Genomic DNA, 21,235 nt, shown 5'->3' on the forward strand with positions numbered 1-21,235 from the left:
AAGGAAGGAAGGAAGGAAGGAAGGAAGGAAGGAAGGAAGGGAGAGAGAAAAAGAGAGAAAGGGAAGGAGAGAGGGAAGAAGGAAGGAAGGAAGGAACTAAGGAAGGAAGGAAGGAGCAATATTTCATATTTGTAGCAAACCGTTTATTATATTATTGTTATATTACATATTATATCATGTTACATATTTTTTAAAAGATTAAATGATATGAATACATAAAAAGGTGGATCTTCTACAAGTACCAAATTTTTATTTCAGGTAAAGAGTTTATTGAAAAAAAGATACCTAGGGGCAGCTGGGTAGCTCAGTGGAATGAGAGTCAGGCCTAGAGACAGGAGGTCCTAGGTTCAAAACCGGCCTCAGCCACTTCTTCCCAGCTGTGTGACCCTGGGCAAGTCACTTGACCCCCATTGCCCACCCTTATCACTCTTCCACCTATGATACTTTACTTTTGAATGATTTGCATTATAAGTATTAAACTGAGGTTTTTTAATACTCACTCGAGAAAATAATATTGCTGAAAATAATGGATTAGTAGAGGTCAGGAGAAGTGAGGTCTAGTTCTAGCACTGCCATTAAATAGTTCTGTGACCTTGGACAAGCTGCCTGACTCTTCTCAACCTCAGTTTCCATATTAATGAAATAAAGGGATTGGTCAAGAATCACAGATCTGAGACAGAAGTGAACTCAAATATCATATAGTTCAGTCCATATCTGAATAAGAATCATGTCTAAAGGATCCTAGGCAGGCAACTCTCTATTTTACACAAGAATTTCTGTTTGAGTCTTCACAATTTCATTCTTGAGAATTTTCCGGTCCTCTTGGACCACCTTCTACAAAATATTAGATTTTTAGATCCTTTACATCTTTTCTATGAACATTTTGATATCTGTTCTCTCAAAATCCAGAGTTCATGCCAAACTCTGCACTACTCTCCTATTCTTTTTGACAAACTTTATGATGGAGTGGTCCCTTGCTTTCCAGGTTCCTTTTGTTTTTATCTCAGTAACCAATTCTTCCTTGTTGGTCAGCACCAGTTCCCAAATAACAGTTTCCCTTATGATTTCTTCCGCCTTTTGAAGGATAATGTTATTAGTAGGACAAACTAAAAATTTATCAGCTGCTCTACTTTTTTTTTCAACCTTTACCTTCCATCTTAGAATCAATATTGTGTACTGGCTCCAAGGCAGAAGAGTGGTAAGAACTAGGCAATGGGATTTAAGTAACTTGGCCAGGGTCACACAGCTAGGAAGTTTCTGAGGTCAGATTTGAACCCATGACCTTCCATCTCTAGGGCTGGCTTTCTCACTGAGCCACCTAGCTGCCCTCCAGCTGCTTTGCTTTGGACTCATGTGACCCAGTAGACCAAGTCTAGTCCCTCTTCAACATGACAGCTCTTCAAATACTTGAAGACAACTGTCATCCCTGACTCCTTCTCTTCATGTCTTCCCCTTTTCAAGCTAAATGTCCATATGTGGTAACTAATCCTCATATGATATAGTTTCCAGTCCTCTCACTATTCTGGTCACCCTTGTTGGATATGCTCCCGTTTGTTGATGTCCTTTCTAAAGTGTGACACTTAAAAGTGAACATAATACTCCAGATGTGTTTTGACCAGGGCAGAGTAAAATATAATCCTATTCATTCTGAACATTTTGTTCCTCCTAAATCAGGCTAGGGTCACATTAGTTCTTTTAGCTGCCATTTTACACTTTTCATGCATACCAAGTTTAGAGTCTCTGAGAAGCCCCAAGGATTTTTCCCCTACATAAATTGCTCTTTAGCTATGCCTTTACCATTCTGAATTTGTGGCTTTTGTTTTAAGTCAGGTGAAATGCTTTTAATTTTTCTGTCATCAGTTTTTCCATATAATATTTATCCTTTTGCTCTAGCCTGGGATCAAAGACTTCATGGATTCTGATTTTGTCATCAAACATATTAGCTATCCCTCCCAATTTCACATCATCTCTAAATCTGAACATGTTATTTATAAAACAGGTAATCAAAACAGGGCCAAAGAGAAAGAACTATAGCATCTACAAATATCTCTACAGAGTGATATTAATCAAACTTGACTCTCTTTTGGTTCCAAATCAACCTAATTATGCCATCATACAGCCCTTATAATTCTGTCTTCAAACATATAGAAAGAGATTTTGTCAAGTGTCTTGCTAAAATAGAGGTACAGTATATCAATGGAATTTTCATGATCTGCCTGATAGCAGAGAACCCAGTCACCTATGTACTATGATTAAGTGTCATTATTGGCTGATAGTGGAGGAAGTTGTTATGGAGAGGCCATGTGACATAGTAGAAAGGGGCTACACTAGGTATAAAAAGACCTGACCTCAAATCTAAATAATAAATAAATAAGTAAATGATAACTGAGTGAGTGAATGAATGAATGAATAGGGCTGGCTGGGATATCTTTTTCTTGATCAGTCTTTGCTTGCTTATAGTGATTATTGGGTTCCCTTTCTGAATACTCATGAAGCATCCCTTTAAATAATATGCTCTAGAGTTTCACCTTAAATCAAAATAAAGCTTGCCATCTGTGGATTAAAGAATCATCTTCTTCTTCCCAGGATTCAGAGCAACATTTAATTTACTTTAATAAAATATCCTTTATAACATACTATCTGACCCAAATGCTGAGTTTTGATGTTTCTAGGGTAACTCTTTTACTTCTCTAAGTTGTAGTGTAGTTGCCAATTTTATTTGTATTGGTAGAGAGTGTTTCATCACTGAACATAACTTCAGACAATGGAATTTGACTTACAGGTCTAGACTGTCCCCTAAATTGCCATACCATCCCCGAACGCTGCCAAAGTATAGAAGCCCATTTCCTGGTCTCAATGTTTTTTTACAAAACACTATCTTGAATCATATCCAGATAGTTCTTTTTTTTTTGTAATTCTGGGATATATTTCTTTCAAGACTTGTGACCTGAATTTATTGTCAGCGTGTAGGTACTCTCTTATCACCTCTTTTCCTACTTTATATTCCCTTTTATTTATTTTTTGGTCCTACAAATCATTAGATCATTCTGTTTTTTAGAGAAATCAGAAAAAAAGAGTTGATTCTTCCCTTTTCCATCCTCTTTTATTAATTCATCAAACTCACAAATATTCATTGAGTGCCTACTATGTGCCAGTCATTGTGATAGCCACCATGGACACAAGGATAATAATTGAAAAAGGAATCCCTATTTGAAAAAAAAAACATCCTAATTGAGGAGACAATACCTACTTACATAAGTATATAGAATAAATAAGAGGAGAAAAATAGAAAGTACTTCAATTAAACAAGGTAATTTGATAAGGGAGGCACTATCAACAAAGGCCCCATGTAGAAAGGATCGCTTAAGCTATAACTTCAAGGAGTCTATGAGGTGAGAAGAAGAGGGAGAACAACATTCTAGACATGGAAAATGGCTGGTGTAAAGGCACAGATATGGGTGATGGTGTGTTGTGTGTGAGAAATCAGAGAGATGATCAATTTGGATGGATCACAGAGGGAGAGAGGGAGGCAGAGGAATGATGGTTTCTTGTTGTCCTTCATACTCAAGAGGACCAAAATGACATCACTATGTTGGGATCAACATACAGTGTGCTTGACTGTGACTGCTCAGACCAATACAAGTTCAGATGACCACAAATAGTCCTTATAAATATTTGTGATGGAGATGTTTCTAAATTTGAGCATCTCACATTTCCTTTGAGCTACTGGAATTCTGCTTTGCTCTTAGAGCACAGTGCCTTTTTTGATGCAGGCAAAACATGCTGGATATTCCCGTGCCAGTGTCTCCCATGGCTCTCATGATACCAAAATTTGAGAGACCATTAAAGTGTTTTTGTATCACTTCTTCTGACCTCTATGTGAGCACTTGCCTTGGGTGAGTTCTCCATAAAATAATCTTTCAGGCAAATGTATGTTTGGGAGAGGAATGTATAAGAAGGCTGAAAAGATATATTGGGCCAGGTTATGTTGGGATTTGAAAGTTAAGCACATTCTACAGGCAATAGGAAGTCACTGCAGTTTATTGAGTGATATGGTCAAATTTGTGCTTAAGATTTCTTTGACAAAAGTGTGGAGGCTGAAATCAAATGTTGAGACTTGAACAAGGAAAATCAATTTGAAGGCTAGTTCAGTAATCTAGGCTAGAGATGATAAGGGACTAAACTTAAGTGGTAACTAATTATGTGAACACAGAAAAGGTGTTGAATGTGAGAGAAGTTTGGAAGAGAGAATGGTTTTGAGGAAAAGGTAACAAGTTTTGTTTTGGACTTGCTGAATTGATAATATCTAATACTTCCATTTTGGAATGTCCAATAGGCAATTGATGATGTGTATTTAAAACTTTGTGGAGCGAATAAGGCTGGATATTTACATATGTGAGTCATTGGTATAAAGTTGATATTTTTTTTGTATTTTTTGTATCAATCTCATAAGGGGGCAGCCACTGGCATAGTGGATAGTGTCAGGCCTGAAATCAGGACGACATCTTCCCGTGTTCAAAATCTGGCCTCAGATACTTACTATTTGTGTGTCCTTGGATAAGTCACTTAACCCTCTTTGCCTCTATTCCTCATATGTAAAATGAGATGGAGAAAGAATGGCAAAGCATTCCAGGTATCTTTGCCAAGAAAACCCCAAATGGAGTCATAAAGAATTGAACATGACTGAAACCACTGAACAACAACAACAAATGAATCTCAAACTCTTCTTTCATCTTCCTAAGTTTGATCTGAGTTTTCGTATTCTTGACATTCTTTCAGATTTATGCTTCTGTTTGTTATTCATCTTCAATTATTTGATTTAGCTTCTTTCTGCTTTAAAAATCTTTTTAGCAAATGAGTTCCTTGAGATTTGGATCTCTTTAGACAATCCCCTCTCCTTGCAAGAATGTCAAGAATGATAAAACCCAGATCAAACTGATACTTGATATGAATGCTAAGGACATGACAAAAAGTTATTTTTAAAGCTATGTGGGTAGCAAGAGGAAAACTCATTACTTTCCTCCCCCAAACAACTCTTCTTTTGAATTTCCTTTTTTTTTTTTGGAAGATACTGCCTGTCTTCCAGGCTTCAGGGTTTATAAATTCATTGTTATCCTTGATTCCTAATTTTTTTTGGATCCATACATCCATCCAATGAGCTGCCAAATTTTGCTTTTATTTTTTTTGTTTGTTTGTTTCCACAAAATCCTCACAACCTTCTTTCTATCCTTTTTCTCTACTCTCCTAGTTACAATCTCTTAATAGCCTGTCTAATGGGCTTTTTTTAGTAGTCCTTCCTCTTGGTTTTTCTGCAGCCTTTAACACAAAATTGATCACCCTCTTCGCCTTGACACTCTCTTCTCTCTAGATTTCCATGACACTGGTATCTTAGTTCTCTTCCTGACCATTCCTCAGTCTCCTTTGCTAGATCTTTTGTTCAGATAATGCCTCCTAGAGGTGGATGTTCCCCAGGGCTCTGTCCTGGATCCTCTACTTTTACTTGTGATCTCCTTAAATCTCATGGATTCAATATTATCCTTATGCTAATGATTCCCAGATCTACTTATTCATCCTTATTCTTTCTGCTGAAAAGTGATCTTATTTCATCTCATTTTCTCCAATTAGATTTCTCCTTATTTTACTTATCTTTAATCCTTCAATCTCAGCTTGTTGACTAGCTGTTTCTCTAATGTGTACAACAAATATACCCATATTTCTTTCATTCTCAGAAAAAATCTTTACTTGCTCCATCTCTTCCTGCTAGCTCTATTCTGTCTTTCTCCTCCCTTGAGAGGAGAATTCCTTGAGAAGTCCATCTATACTTAGTGCCTTGACCTCCTCTAACATTCTTCTTAACTCTCTGCAGTCTGGCTTTTAACACCTGAAACTAGTTTCTCCAAAGTTATCAGTGATCCCTTAACTGCTAAATCTCATAGCCTTTTCTGATTCCTCATCTTTCTTGACTTGTTCAGCTTTTGATTCTATCAAACTCCCTTTTCTTTATACTCTCTTCTGTCTCTGTGACATTGCTCTGTCTTGGTCCTCCTACCTGCCTGACTGCTCCTTCTCTGTCTCTTTTTCTGAATCTTTATCTCGGTCTTGCCCCATAACTGTGGATGTCCCCTGAAGTCCTGGGCTTTCTTCTCCTCTACCTCTATAATGTTTCACTTGATGGTCTCATCAGCTCCCATGGATTCACCTGTCTCCTAGAGTTGTTCTGAGGATCAAATGAGGTAATATTTGTAAACTTTTTTAACAAAATGCCTGGTACATAATAGGTGCTATGCAAATGCTATTAATATTATTATTAATTGTTAATCAGTTGTCACATCTGTACAGAAGATTCTCAGTTCTGTTTATCCAGCTCTAAATTCTCCTCTTGCCTCTATCTCCCTTTCAAGTTTCCTTGTTACTATAGAGCAGTGATTCCCAAAGTGGGCGCCACTTCCTCCTGGTGGGTGCTACAGCAATCCAGGGGGGCAGTGATGGCCACAGGTGCATTTATCTCTCCTATTAATTGCTATTAAAATTTTTTAAAAATTAATTTCCAGGGGGCTAAGTAATATTTTTTCTGGAAAGGGGGCAGTAGGCCAAAAAAGTTTGGGAACCACTGCTATGGAGGATATCACCATTCTCACAGGCACCTAGGCTCAAGACATGAATATCATTCTCAAATCCTTACTCTCTTTTTCCGCCCCCACCCCAATATCCAATCTATTTCCAAGGCTAGTCAATTTTACTTTCATAATATCTCTCTTATTTTCTCCCTTCATCCCCTCTGACATTGCCACTGCCCTGATGCAGGCCTTTATCACATCACTCCTAGACTATTGCACTAACCTGTTGGTTGACATCCTTGCCTATATATACCTACTGTATATATACATACATACATACATATATATATATCTCCCTATTGTATATATAAATATATCCCTACTGTACTCTGACCTCCACTCATCTGCCAAATGAATTTTCCTAAAATGTGTTTCACCATATCACCCCCACCCTCTATTCAGTAAACTCCAATGATTCCCTATCACCTCTACTATCAAATATGAAATACTCTGCTTGGCATTCAAAGCCCTTCACAACCTGTTCCTTTTCTACTTTTTTGGTCTTCTTACACCTTAGTCCCTCACATACTCTACCATCCAGTGATACAAGACACTTCCTCTATGGATCCCTAGTATTTTTACTAACTGTGCCTGGAATACTCTCCCTCCTCTCTGCAACCTGCCTTCCCTGACATTCTTCAAATTCCAGCTAAAATCTCATCTTTTCTGATCCCCCTTAATACTAATACATTTCCTTTATTGTTTATCTCCATTTCATCCTCTGTCTTTTTTGTACATAATTATATTCATGAGTCTTGACCATTAGACTGTATGGCCCTTGAGAATAGGTACCATCTTCTACCTTTTTTTGTATCACCAGTCCTTAGCACAGTGCCTGGCACCTAATTTTGCTTAGTCATTTCGGTTGTGTTCAATTCTTTGTTCTATTTTCTTTTTCTATTTGGGGTTTTCTTGGCAAAGATCTTGGAATGTTTTACCATTTCCTTCTCTGGCTCATTTTACAGATGAGGAAACTGAGGCATATAGGGTTAAATGACTTGCCCAGGGTCACACAATTAGTATGTGCCTGGAGACATATGAACTTAAAAAGTTGAACTTCGTGACTTCAAACTCAGTAGCACTCTATCCATTGGGCCACCTAGATGCCCTGGCGCATAATAATCACTTAATAAGTGCTTACTGACTGACTGATATTGCCTCATAGATAAGTTTTCCAACAAGTTTTATTTGTGTGTATGTATAATATATGCATATTCATGACACATGTGTTTATATATAAATACACATATGTATATAGAAATGTAGAAAATAATCTTTCATATATTATATACATGTTTATGTATATGTGTATATATTTGTAGTGAGTACATATAAATATATAATTAAGAATAAATTGTATGGCATATTAATTTATATTTAATGATAATATATTTAATGATATATAATGGTATATATTAATATTTATATATTAAAATATGGTAAATGTATTTATTTTGTACTCTGAGAAACCATCTTATATTGATACAACTTCTGTGGGACACATCCCCTCCTCAGCAATTACTAGTTTATGTGGTTATATTTCAGTCTTCTGACAAATTTTTTAGGAGCAAGACCTGTGAGATGTTACATTGCTATCAAAGAGGTCTTAAAGAAAAAAGCAGGCAGTCATGCTGATTGAAATAGCATGGTCCTGAGTCAAAGGCTTAAACAAAATATCTCCTGGGGCTACCTTTTCACACCAGTATTATGGTCCAGAATACAGCAGCAGAATGTGATAAAAATAGCAATGGTCATTTCTGTTATTCAGACTGAAAACTCAACTTATATGTCCCTAAACCTGTAAATGAGGCCAAAGCTAAATTTTTTAGTTTGAGTCTATTTGCCATTATACTTTGTTAACATTTTTTTGAGTTTCCTCTTGCACATCTCTGTGGAGTATTTATGAAAGTACATGAGGAACTCCAGGGAGGCTATGTGAAAAGGATTTCAGTGAAAAGAAATTCTGGATCTTCTCAATGACCAATATGACACCAAGGGCAAAAAAACAGCAAACAAGGGCTATCATTTGGTAAATTTGGATTATAGAGCAAAGAATATCTATGACAAATTTCATATAGCTTTTATTAAAGGAACTGGAAAAAAAGTTTAATTTCATCTTTATTTGAATGATCAGAGTGAAGAAGAAATAGAAATGTAGCTGGATTCTTGAGAGATATTTCACCTCAGGCAAATAAAAATGGAAGGCAATGTTACTTGTGTTTTGATCTTGATAGATCTCTCCTTTTGTACAATAAACTCATGTGAATTCTCAATTCTCTAATCTGCAACACTGTAAGTTTTCACCTAGTGTTCTCATCTTCTTTCTTGGCAGATCATTTAGAAAAGTGGTCCGGGTTAACTGATGCTTCTTTATGGCGTGTGCATCTTTAAAGGAATGTAGCACATTTGTCAATGTGGAAACTTCACCTGAACTTTGGTTGACATTTTGAATGAAAAAAAAATCATCATTGAGGATAGAGAATACATTTTTGACTGCTAGGATAATTATCATTTTAAAATTATATAGACTCCAAATGGCATGAAATTATTGGGGGGGGGGGAGTCCAGAAACCTTCAATGATTACTTATTAAGTACTAAATTAATTACAAACTCCTTAACTTGACTTTAGATACTCTCAGCAACATGACACCAATCTATATTTCCAAGACTTATCTTCCATTTCCCCCCTTTAGATATTCTTTGTTTCAACTAAATTGGACTATTCATTGCTCCTTATACATGGTCTGCACTTGTTTGTCTCCTTGTGGAAATCCTCCCCAGTCTTTGAGATCCATTTCAGATGTCATTTCTTTTCTGAAACTCTCTTAATTCTCCCAAATCTAATGGGAAAAGATATTTTTAGAAAGAAAAAGTGATTTTTTTTGTCTTTTGAACCCCTACATTAGTGTTTGTGCATTTTTTATGCATTGACCAGATTCTATTTTTTGTAGCACTTGAATACTTACACTGTCTCCAGATGAGTCAGTATAGGTTAGTGGCTACAGAGCTGACCTTGAAGCCAGAAAGACTTGGCTATGTCATTTGACTTTTCAGTGACATTAGACATCTAAAACTACAAGGCGAAGATAGAGTCCCAATTTGAATTGGTAGAGGGAGTTTCCCATTGTTATATTCCCTATACCAAATGAAATCATAGACCTATTAACATTATCTGAATGACTAGGATATATCATCTTTGAGGACAGGGAGCTTAATCATCTTGCCATTTTATGCAATGCACAATGCCTTGAACATATCATATACTTAATAAATACTTTTAAATGAATGAAATAATATCAAAATTATGTCTCATAAAACTTAATCAAACCACAAGATCCAATTCACTGTGGCTCACTTAGTAAAGAGTAATGAGATATATCAGGAGATGCAGAAATACTGGCTTTCTTCTTTGTTTTTGTACTGATACTAACTTCAAAGAATCTGATATAGTTTTCCAATTATATCAATTATTCTTTCCAATTCACTCTCAACACACGATCTATGAATGTAGAATAGTTTTTCACTATTAACAGTTTTAATACAAGATTCTCAGTTGTCACTCTTCAGATCTGGAGTAATTATTCTCCCACCCTTCAATGTTTTCTCAAATTACGGTCACATTTATTTTTCTTTTTCAATAAAAAAATGTTAAGAATTCAGGAATGTAGACATAGATGAAATTACGATTTCTTTACAAATGCCAACAAAAACACCTAGCAACCTGATGAGATTTTCTGTGGTATTAGTTTGTTATACTATAAAAAAAAATCTGCCCATTCATTTTTATGTTTTCTTTGAGAGAGAAGTATTTTAAGTAACTGACTTATAGCTCTTGATATGTCATCTCCAGGTATTGCAGGACAGGTATCCATTGATGCCAATGGAGACAGATATGGTGATTTCTCTGTGATTGCAATGACTGATACAGAAGCAGGTACCCAAGAGGTAAGCATGTGAGTCTTATTGAGTCTTGTGAAATTCCAAACATATTAAATTAACTTCTTTTTGTTTGAAGAAATAAGTGCTCCATAACAACTGAAAAATATAAGACCTTCTGGCTGTATTACTATTTTGTCACATAACTATTTTGTCCCAGATGATCAAGAATCAGGTCTTGGTCCTTATATGTAAGAAATTTTGATAGACAGGAGAAGTATTGTGAAACTGTGTTTTTTTCTTCCCTCTAAACTTTGAGGACTTTATCAGCAAAAACATAGAGGTGTATCTTATGCACCAACAAACAAACTGATCAAATAGTGTTAGGATAAATAGTTATCATTTGAGTTGTTGGGGACCTATTTCCATAATATGATTTGAAGTGGCGTTGCTGAGGGCAGGAAGCCTGCCTGAAGAAATGGAGGGTGTAGATTTCCTAAGTATGTTCCCATTTGATAGAAAAGTGAAGAAACTGTGAGAGCAAGGAGTTGAAAGAAAATGAGAAGAGATCTATATCCTTCTAACCCTTCTCAGGTGAGAAAAAAGTCTAATTTGTGATTATTTTGTGGGAGGAAGTATCAAAATCAGAAAAAATGCCTGACCTGGGATTTGGATGGCTGAGAAGTAGGTCATTTCAGTTTAAGACTGAGAACAATCTGAGATTCAGAGATAAAAGGATACACTTTCTCCAGGGACCAAAACTGCTATGAGAGATAGCTCAGCTGGGCACGGGTGTGCACATAGTATAGGAGACTTCAAAGGTCATAGCTGCAAGAAAAGTTATAAAAAAAGATACCAGGAGAATTGTCATGGAATCCAGGTAGGAGCCCTGCTATAAAAAGAAGTCTTTTGGGTGGCACTTGGCTTCAACACATTCTAAAGAACCCTTTATTTTGAAATCATCAATCTCCTATTCCTGACGAGTAATAATACTACAAAATGCCAGATCTTGTGTTTAAAATCAATTTCTTAAAAAATGACAAAACCAATCTAGGGAATGCCCATCAATTAGAAAATAGCTAACTAAGTTGTGGTATATGATGGTGATGAAATATTGTTGTGCTATAAGAAATGATGAGGGGAAAGGATTCAGAAATTTCCGGGAAATGTTAAATGAACTGAGGCAAAGTAAAGTGAGAAGAATCAGGAGAACATTATACATAGTAAAAGCAGTATTGTAATGATCAACTATGAAAGACAGTTATCTAATCAAAACAATAAACCAAAATAATTCTGAAGGGCTCAAGTTGAAAGATGCTGTCCACCTTCTAAGAGAGAACTAGTTGCCCCTGAAAGCAGATCAAAGCATGATTTCTTCACTTCCCTTATTTTTCTTAATTTTTTTTGCAATATGGCTAATATGGAAATACCTTTTGCATGACTTTACAATGAAATCATATTGCTTACCTTCTCAGTGGGTACAGGAGGGCCAGGAAGGAAGGAATCTAGAACTCAAAATTTATAAAAATGAATGTTAAAAATAGAAACTTTCAAAAAAGACTAACCCCAAAAGGAGATGCATATTTAATACATAAATTAAGTAAGCTCATATTCTCATGAGTGAACTGCTGTTTTAGGTGAGTATGTTCTTTTACATGTCATGTACTATTTTTGATGGGGTAATTTATTTATTGAATTGCACATTGGCATCCAAAGTGTTAACGTATTATATACCCAAGTCTTTGATACTGCCACCACCCTGATACAGGACCTTATCTCCTTATACCTGGACTATTATAATAACCTGCTGGTTGGTCTTGTGGTTTCAAGTTTTCCCACCTCAACTGTTAAAGTGATTTTCTTAGCATTCAGGTCAAACTGTGTTACCTCTCCTACAAAATAAATTCCAAATTTCCCCCCATCCTCTCCAAAATCAAATAAAAGATCCTCTGCTTGGCATTCAAAGCCCTTCATAATCTGCTGCCAGCCCTTCCTGTGGCTCTGGGAAATTCCCTTGACCCCTCTTTGCCTCTGTTTCTTCACCTGTAAAACGGAGGTGATAATAGCAACTACCTTGCAGAATTGTTGCCAGGATCAGATGAGGTAATAATTGTAAAGCACTTGACAGAGCGTCTGGCACATAGTAGGTGCTATATAAATAAATGTTAACAGTTATTATTAATGACACCTTATATTCCCCTAATCCCCACATAGTCTTTGATCTAGTAACACAGGCCGTTTTCTGTCCATTCAACAAAACACTCCATCTCCCAAGCCAAGGCATTTTTGCTGGTTATATCCAATGCATAGAATGTACTCTTTCCTTGTCTCTGTCTTTTGGCTTCCCTGGCTTCCTTCAAGTCTCAACTAAAGTCTCAATTTCTACAAGAAGCTTTTCTCAATCAGTTGTAATTATGTCACCTTCTTTTTATTAAATATTTTCCATTTATCTTTGTTTTTGCTTAGTTTGTGTTCTAGTTATCCTTATATTGCCTTATTTGCAAATAGTTGTTTGTTGTTTATATTTATGTTGTCTCCCCCATTAGACTGTGAGCTCTTCCAGGGTAGGGTCAGTCTTTTCTCTTTCTTTTTATTCCTAGCACTTGGCACAGTGCCTGGCACCCACTAAGTAATAAAAGTTTTGACTGAGTGACACAGGCAAGGACTTTAAAACATATTCTTTCTGATCATAATGCAAGGCTCTATGATTTTGACCCCTATAGAAACAAATGACTTTTGGATTCGACTTTCTTTTTTGTCTTTCTCTAGGTTATTGGTGATTACTTTGGAAAACTGGGTCGTTTTGAGATGAGACCAAATGTGAAATATCCGGGAGGACCTTTAAAATTGAGAATAGATGAAACCAGAGTTATGGAGCACACAAACTCTTCTCCTTGTAAATCACGTAAGTTTAGTGACTTAATATGTGGTTCCTTTTTCTCTACACAACCCAAAAAATAACCAAGAGAGGAAAAATTGTTATAATCAACATAAAACAAATTCATCATACATGATTCTTATACTCTTATGGATTACATAGCTGCATTCCCCTTTTTTGGATAGCTAGCAGTAATACAAAGTTTAAAACTGTGAGGTTTTTTAGATATAATTTTCATTTTATTTTTTAAAAAATATTTTCCCATGGTTACATGATTCATGTTCTTTCTCTCCCTTCTTCTCTCCCCACTCCCAGAGCTGACAAGCAATTCCACTGGGTTATGCATGTATTATCACTCAAAACCTATTTCCATATTATTCATTTTTGTACTAGAGTAATCTTTTAAAACCAAAACCTGTAAGGTTTTTTGTTTTGTTTTGTTTTGTTTTTAACAGCATGGATGTGGGACAGCTAGTTAATAGAGTAGATAGAGTGCCAGGACTGGAGTTGAGAGGACCTGATTCAAATCTAGCCTCAGAAAATTTTTAACTTTGTGACCGTGGGCAAGTCACTTAACCTCAGTTGCCTTGTCCTTATTATTCTTCTTATACTTATTCAATACTTAGTATTGATTCTAAGACAGAAAGAAGGTATAGGTTTTTTTATAAAAGGCTTAAGAAATATTTATGGATCTTGTATCCTTATTACGTCAATGGTTTATACTGAGAGATTCAGGTTCATTGTATTTACATACTTGGTATTTAGGGTTTTCCTTTTGAGGGGTATCTGTAAGTACTAGGACTTACCCATTTCTTCTAATCAAGAGACCCTCAGATTTTCGGAGACTGGAACTGAGGTTTTTCCCCTGACTATTGAGAACTGGGTGTTAAAACTACTAAAAATACCTGAAACCTTCTGGATCTGCTTCACAGTTAAAATTTTGGACTTTTAAAATCTTGTGTGTCAGCAGAAGAAAAATTATCAGCCTTCCAAATGACTGCAAGCAGATAGTCTCCTAAAAAATTATATAGATGGTAAAATAATCAAAATACTTTGTTAGAGTAAAACCTCTTCTAAGTCATGATGGGGCTAACTGATCATCTCAGATTTTCCTAAATATAATTTTCTATCTTTTAGACACCAAAGATCAGAAGACACAGATTTAGAGCAGTTTAGTTATGTCCAGCATGCCTCTGGCAAGGACAGAGAGAAGTCAAAGGTTCTTGTCTATGAGAGAGAAGCCTGGCCCCAGCCCCTTTCAGTGCCAGTGATAACGGGAAGCTTGCTGCCCAGGAATAAAAGACCACACACTTGCCAGGCAGTCCTCAGAAGCAACCTAGGAAGCATCCACCTTCCTCTTCTCACTCCCATTCCATTACTGGCGAGCAAGGAATGGAGTCCTTTGGATGAGGCAGGGTCTGGAAAGGGAGATAATCCTTGTTAGAGGGCTCTGCTTTCCTGTGTCATTCCTTCTACTTGTCTCCCTAATTCTGGGGATTTGTTTTATCCCTAGTCCCTCTCTGTCTTTTGGTTCCAAAGCAGAAGAGTAGTAAGGGTTAGTCAGAATTAAGTGACTTGTCTAGGGTCACGCAGACCTCCCTGTTTTTTCAAACTTTCCTATGGGGTGTTGTCTTAGAGGTTTTGGTTTAAATAGAGAGTAGATCCCCTCTTGAACTCAGAGGGACAGCTACAGCGCTCCTGCCGACAAGGAAAACTGGGCTGCCTGGAAAGGGAGAGAGGAATAACTTCCTGAGACCTGAGGTTCTTGGCAGAAGCCACTGAGAGGCTCAGTGCAGTCAGGTTTGGGCAAAGTGGAGCAAAGCTGAGGCAAAAGAAGACCCATTAGCCTCTGTTTAAAGGCCATGCTTTCCTAAGGAGCTTCTTTCTCCAAACTCATGGACCTTTTCTTTCCTTGGAACATTCCTCCAACACTTAAATTTCTTGCAGGAGTGAAGTCAGAGCCAGAGTGAACTTGGGGTCAGAGTTCTCTTGGAAGGACCAAAGTGTTGTTCCTTATCCCTCCATATGCTCAACTGCTTGTTGCAAGGCATGAAATCAAGGTCCACTCTTCTCAAAGTTCCTCTGCCCCCTTAAGAAGACCAAATTTCACCATCCTGAGTGAAGGAGAGATGTATTCTAGTCTGACAGTCTATCTGGGCTTTTTTGCTATTCAGGAAACAAAGTGTCTGTAAGATATATTCTAGCTTCAACTTGTTATAATCTGAGAGGTTGGTCTCCATTTGACTCTGTTTCAGTAAGAGTTGAATAAATTTTGGACAAGTGATTTTGCCTATCCAGGGTTTGAGTTTCCTCTTTTTTCAAAAATAAGGAAGTTGGACTAGGTTGACCTTAAGTCCTCAATCAGTTTTAACATAATATTTTAAAGGGGGAGGAGGATGCCAGTAAGCTCTTTTTCAGCAAGTCTGTAAGGGTTTATAACCAGGGTTCTGCTGGGAAATGTCTAACAATCAACTCTCCATGTACACAATATACTTTCAAGTTTAATCTATGTGATTAACATTTTTGTCATCACTTTCTTAAGTCTAGATAATCAATAAAACGATAAATCAAATCATGATTTCTAGCATGTAAATACTTACACTGAAAATTTAAGAATGGGCCCAAAGCCAATTTTAGTCGGCTTCAGCATACCCTTGAAGCCACTTATTGTATATCTACCTCAAAGTAATCAGAATTATCAAATGGCAAATATGAAGGAGCTGACCTGAGCACCTAGGTATATAATTAATAAGGTAACAAATTCCTTGTTTTCTTTGGTAAGGGGAAGCTTATCATTTCCCAGAGCCTTTTCTTTCCCCATGGTTCTACCCTCTTCCAACGAAGGGTGTCTTTCATCCTGCTTGTTCTATATGCAAAATTCTTAGTTATGATCTGTGTCACTGAGCAAATCACTCCATCTCTTTTTATGTTGGATAGATCCCTAGGAGATATCTATCAAATCACAAATAGATTGAAATTTCCTATGCTGATGAAATCAGATCCTTCCTGTGTTCTCATAAATTTTCAGAAGTAAGAGACTTTTATACTAAAGATTTTATTGATCAGTGAAACATGCTTTGGCTAGCATTTGGAAAATATAGTTATAGATGAGGGGTTTAGACTGCAGAAACTCTTACACTAAGCAGTGCCTTTAATCCCTGGACCCATCTTGTTCATTTTCACCCTTTTCTGTAGAAACCCTCTTAGGGAAAATGAACAAGATGGGACAAGAAGGGGTAGGTAGGTGACTCAGTGATTTGAGAGCCAGACCTAGAGATGGGAGGTCTTTGGTTCAAATCTGGCTTCAGACACTTCTTATCTGTGTGACCTTAGACAAATCACTTAATCCTTATTGCCTAACTCTTACTACTCTTCTGCCTTGGAACCAATAGACAGTATTGATTCTAAGATGGAAGGTAAGGGTTTAAAAAAAATAGAGGCCATGAAAGATTGGCTCTGAATGAAGAATGGTGAAACACTTTCCATTGGTGGGGAGGGAAGTATTAAACCCAATTATATCTCCAATTAAACTCTAAGCCTTTCATTCTTCTTCAAGCAGGTGGCCTAGAAGAATCAGCAGTCACAGGAATTGTTGTGGGTGCCTTATTAGGAGCTGGCTTATTAATGGCCTTCTACTTTTTCAGGTTAGTATCTTTTATATACTCTTTCCAGAACATTTAAAATGCCCTTTCCTTTGTTGTTCACATCCCTTGTCTCCTGTGTATCATCCTCTATGATCTATCTGGTCATTTCTTTCCTTTTTCAGTAGAAATGCTAGATCTGTAGCCTTAATAGTCAGAGCCGGTTAGCTCAGTTAATTAGAAAATAATGTTAGCAAGAAGAGTAGAATCACAAATTCTATCCCCAGGTAATAATGAGAGTACTCTCTAGATTTTATGTAGCAAGTGAAGGTCTGCACAGCCCTTTATAGATTTTATGTAAGATATTGATTACTTAGCCCCTGTATCCTCTGGTCACAAATAATCAATCTATCCCCAATTTTAGCTAGTCTTAGTCAAATGTGTACCATTTCTCACAAGAGTGAGTAGGTATGAGAATGGATAGACCCATACAAATCCATAACTATCACTAGAAAAGTACATGGCTCAGTTGTGACTCAGTATTCATGAATAGTGATACATCTAATAAGAAACTTGAGTCACTAAATTAAATCTGTGCCTTATTTCTGATCCCTAGGCACATTATCTTAATACTTCATCATTCTTTTACCTTCTCTCTTTAAAAAAAGTGAAACAATACCACTAAATAATTGTAGAACCATTTATATTTTTAGTAGTACCATAAAGCTAGAAGGAATCTTAGAGGTCTAACCTCTTTATTTTTCCAGTGATCAAAATTAAGCTTCCAAAAAAAGGAAATCACTTGCCCAAGGTCATACAGACTAGTTAGTAACAGATCTTGGATTCAGACCTAGGTATCCTAGCTTCCTAGCCCAATGAACTTTCCATTACATCTCTCTGTCAGGGCATGTGATGTCCAATGTGCTTCTTCAGATTATAACAGTCTCACTACATGGGAGAAGATTCAGAGCCAAAGCCTTTCTGGATCTCAGATAACCACCTAATATATAGAAAACATAATATTATGTTATATAGCATATACTATTACTATCCAATATTATTCATTTGTATTTTTGAGTAGTGTTACTATGTTAGCCTTGCTTTTCCCCTAGTACTTCCTATAAGCCACTAATGGAATGAGGAGACTCAATCAGTAGGGAACCCACTGGAGACGGCGGGTGAAAGCTTATTCTAGTGGTCATGAGGAACCATCACCAGGGTTATTACAAGTAAACATAAATGATACTTCTTGGGGGAGAGAGAGAGAGAGAGAGAGAGAGAGAGAGAGAGAGAGAGAGAAACTCAACATCATTCTTTGCCTGTATCCTGAAGATTTGTAAAGGAGAATATTTACTTGTGTGAGAGATTATTGGTATACACTGAAAGAGCACTTTATTCCTTCCTTGTTTCTCTTGGTAATTCTTTAGTAGGGCATAGTTCTGGAAAGCTAGGATCTCCTAATTCTGCAGGAAGGGATAACATATTTTAGTGTCACTTTGTGGGAATAATTTTTCTCCCAGTTTGTTCAAGGACTGTGCAATTACTTTGATCCTTCACTCATGCATGTAACAGTGGTTTGGTAGTTTGGGGTGGAATAGACAAGATTTAATCCTTTAAACCACAAAGTACCCAAGGAAAAAAGGAAAGATTTGTTCCTTGATGCTTTTAGAAAGCATCTCAGTTTTCCTCGACATAGGGCTCTTGAATGAGGGCACAATGCTTCAGGGCATACTACTTTTATCTCTGACCAGGGTTTCATTTTCTGTCACTTCTAATTTATCAACCAAAACTCAGATGTCCCCCTAGGGCATGCTTTGTAAGAGGAACCATAGTACTGTGCAACCAAATGAGATTTTCTTACTTTGTTCCCTCTTTTCATGAAGGAAGAAATACAGAATAACCATTGAGAGACGAAACCAGCAGGAAGAAAATAACATTGGAAAGCATCGGGAATTAAGGGAAGATTCTATCAGATCCCATTTTTCAGTGGCATAAGGAAAGCCTTCCCATTCTTCCTTAAATGCTTTAAGAAGATGGACGGAATGAGAGACATCAGTGTAACAAAAGAGGGGCTCTTGAAGAACTCATTCTCTTAAACAGTTAGCTCATTTTGTTCTTAAATTTCTTTAGAAGCTCAGGAATGATTTACTAATCACATTATGCCACATGGCCTTTCATCTCATGACAAGCAAATATAAGGATGAAGTGTTATTCTATAAGATATTCTTAATTGTTTAGAGGGTCTATGGATATGTTTATGGTTCTTAAGTCTGATATCTCTAAAATTTGGTGGCTCTACCAGTCATGTTAAGCAAGGATATAAAGCTGTGGTTTCTTGGACTGAAAAACTTCCTTATGACTAGTATAAGAACATCTTTACTTATAGATTAATCTTGGAAATAATTTAACAATCAAAACTCTCTTAATGAAAAATTGAAAGGTTCAAAAAATAGTGTTACTCTCTGTAGCTGGTAGGCAGTTTTGAAGTTCAGTACTGATTTGTCCTTCAGCCAATATGTGCTATCAGATTCTAACTACAAGTCTAAAATGAAGATCCCCTTTTCCAGGGAAAAATAAAGTGTAAATACTAGAGAGGTGTGAGAAGTTTTGTGCAGGAAACAACTATTATGAGCTTTTTTTAAATTGCCAGGGGGAGGGGAGGGATGGTAGAGAAGCTGGAAATCTATTCAACAATAGTATTTCCTTTTAGTTTTTTTACCTTTTTCTTTTGATGTTAGGGAACACCTATTTTCTCATACATGTTTAAAATTTTAAAATAGGAGAGGTATGAAATATTTCTAAAACATTGAAAAGGGCATCAAGCTTTAAAACTATAAAACAATATGTTCTTGCTATACAGATGCTGAAAGGCACATTTTTTCTTCTTTCCCTTGGCCTTAAATGAAAGTGAGTTGATTTCTTTAATGGTGAAGAGGCAGAAACAGGGTCCCATTTAAACTCCAAACAATTGATATATCATTATATCAGCCACTGAAAGCAGATTACCTTAATGGCAAATAAACCCTTCCAACCCAGTACCTAAAAGAAAGTAGGGATGGACTTGGGAGATTAATGTCTATAAATAAAGGAAAGAATTTGAGTTTTGTAATTAAAAGGATGCAACTTTTCTTTCTGGAGGTCAATTCATAACCTAACACTAGAGGACAACTTCTAGAGGATAATTTATTTATCACCTAAGGTATAAAACTATAACAACTCATTACCTATAACTTATAAATATAGTGAAAGATTATAATAAGCTATATTCAACTTTGATACCAAAAGGTAATCATTAAAAATACATTAAAAATATTTGGTAAATGTAAGCATGTAAATATCTCCTATGACCCTCAAACTATTCCCATAACCCTTATGTTTTTTCCTAGTGATTCTTGTTTAGCAGCAGCTAGTTGGATATGGTATTGGGATTTCATTCAATTGATTAAATTTTCCCAGGCCTCCCAGTGCATGCTTAGCACTGTCCATAGAATGCACTATTCATAGAGATTTAGTTGTCAAGATTCCATTTTAGCTCCTCAGTTAGGAGAAATAAAAAATCCCAGAAAGCTCGGATTGTTTTCGCATCATTTTTACATCACAGGATATTTTTGCAAATAGGATCTTTCTTCTGAAAAGTTCTGGGTATTTGACAAATATCTTGCTAATCATCCTGCTGAACATTGAAGAGAGAATAAATCACTGCTCCTCATTTTAGGGAGAGAGAAGTTTCTCTCTAAAATGATAATAATCAGGTTATAACTCACAGAATAGAATGCTGACGATGTCTTACTCAAATTCCGTGTGACTCAGTCCATGGCTTAATTTCCTTAGGAGCTTCTGCCATTGTTAAAAAAACAAATAAGTTGACTGTTTTTGGAGTCGTGCCCACCCTCACCCCCCCCCATCCCCAATTTTTAAATAAGGTGGAGACAGCCAGGAGACACGGAAAAGAAAATTTCCCACCTTCTAATTTCATGTACTGACAAAATTTCTTCGAAACTTCTAGTTATATTCACCATTACAGTAGAGCCCTGAATATAACAAAAACTTTTTGGAAAAAAGGTTTCTAAGGGAAGTACTAAGATTGACTTAAAGGAAATGAGAATTTTTGAATGAGATGCTGATACAAATAGATGCAAAAGCAGGCATCATTTAGTGCCTCACAAAAAGTGAAAATGCTGTTGAAAGTTTTACACCCTTAGCATTTCTGTGAACCCAAGCAAGCATATCTTTGTTGTGATTATTCACAGGTATTTTGCATAAAGAAGTAACAGCATCAGAG

General features: G+C 36.4%; 1 protein-coding gene across 1 annotated transcript in view; it reads left to right on the forward strand.

Moving 5' to 3' along the window:
- Positions 1 to 20,519, forward strand: part of NPR3 (natriuretic peptide receptor 3) — a 72,935-nt gene extending 52,416 nt beyond the window's left edge. The window contains exons 5-8 of the mRNA XM_044681487.1: positions 10,469 to 10,563; positions 13,264 to 13,399; positions 16,932 to 17,016; positions 18,837 to 20,519. Of these exons, the coding sequence (XP_044537422.1) occupies positions 10,469 to 10,563; positions 13,264 to 13,399; positions 16,932 to 17,016; positions 18,837 to 18,948 (428 nt within the window). The 3' untranslated portion in view covers positions 18,949 to 20,519. The remainder of the gene's footprint in view (positions 1 to 10,468; positions 10,564 to 13,263; positions 13,400 to 16,931; positions 17,017 to 18,836) is intronic.
- The last annotated feature ends 716 nt before the right edge of the window (positions 20,520 to 21,235 follow it).

The sequence above is a fragment of the Gracilinanus agilis genome, chromosome 1, assembly GCF_016433145.1.
Source record: "Gracilinanus agilis isolate LMUSP501 chromosome 1, AgileGrace, whole genome shotgun sequence".
NCBI classification, from domain to species: Eukaryota; Metazoa; Chordata; class Mammalia; order Didelphimorphia; family Didelphidae; genus Gracilinanus; species Gracilinanus agilis.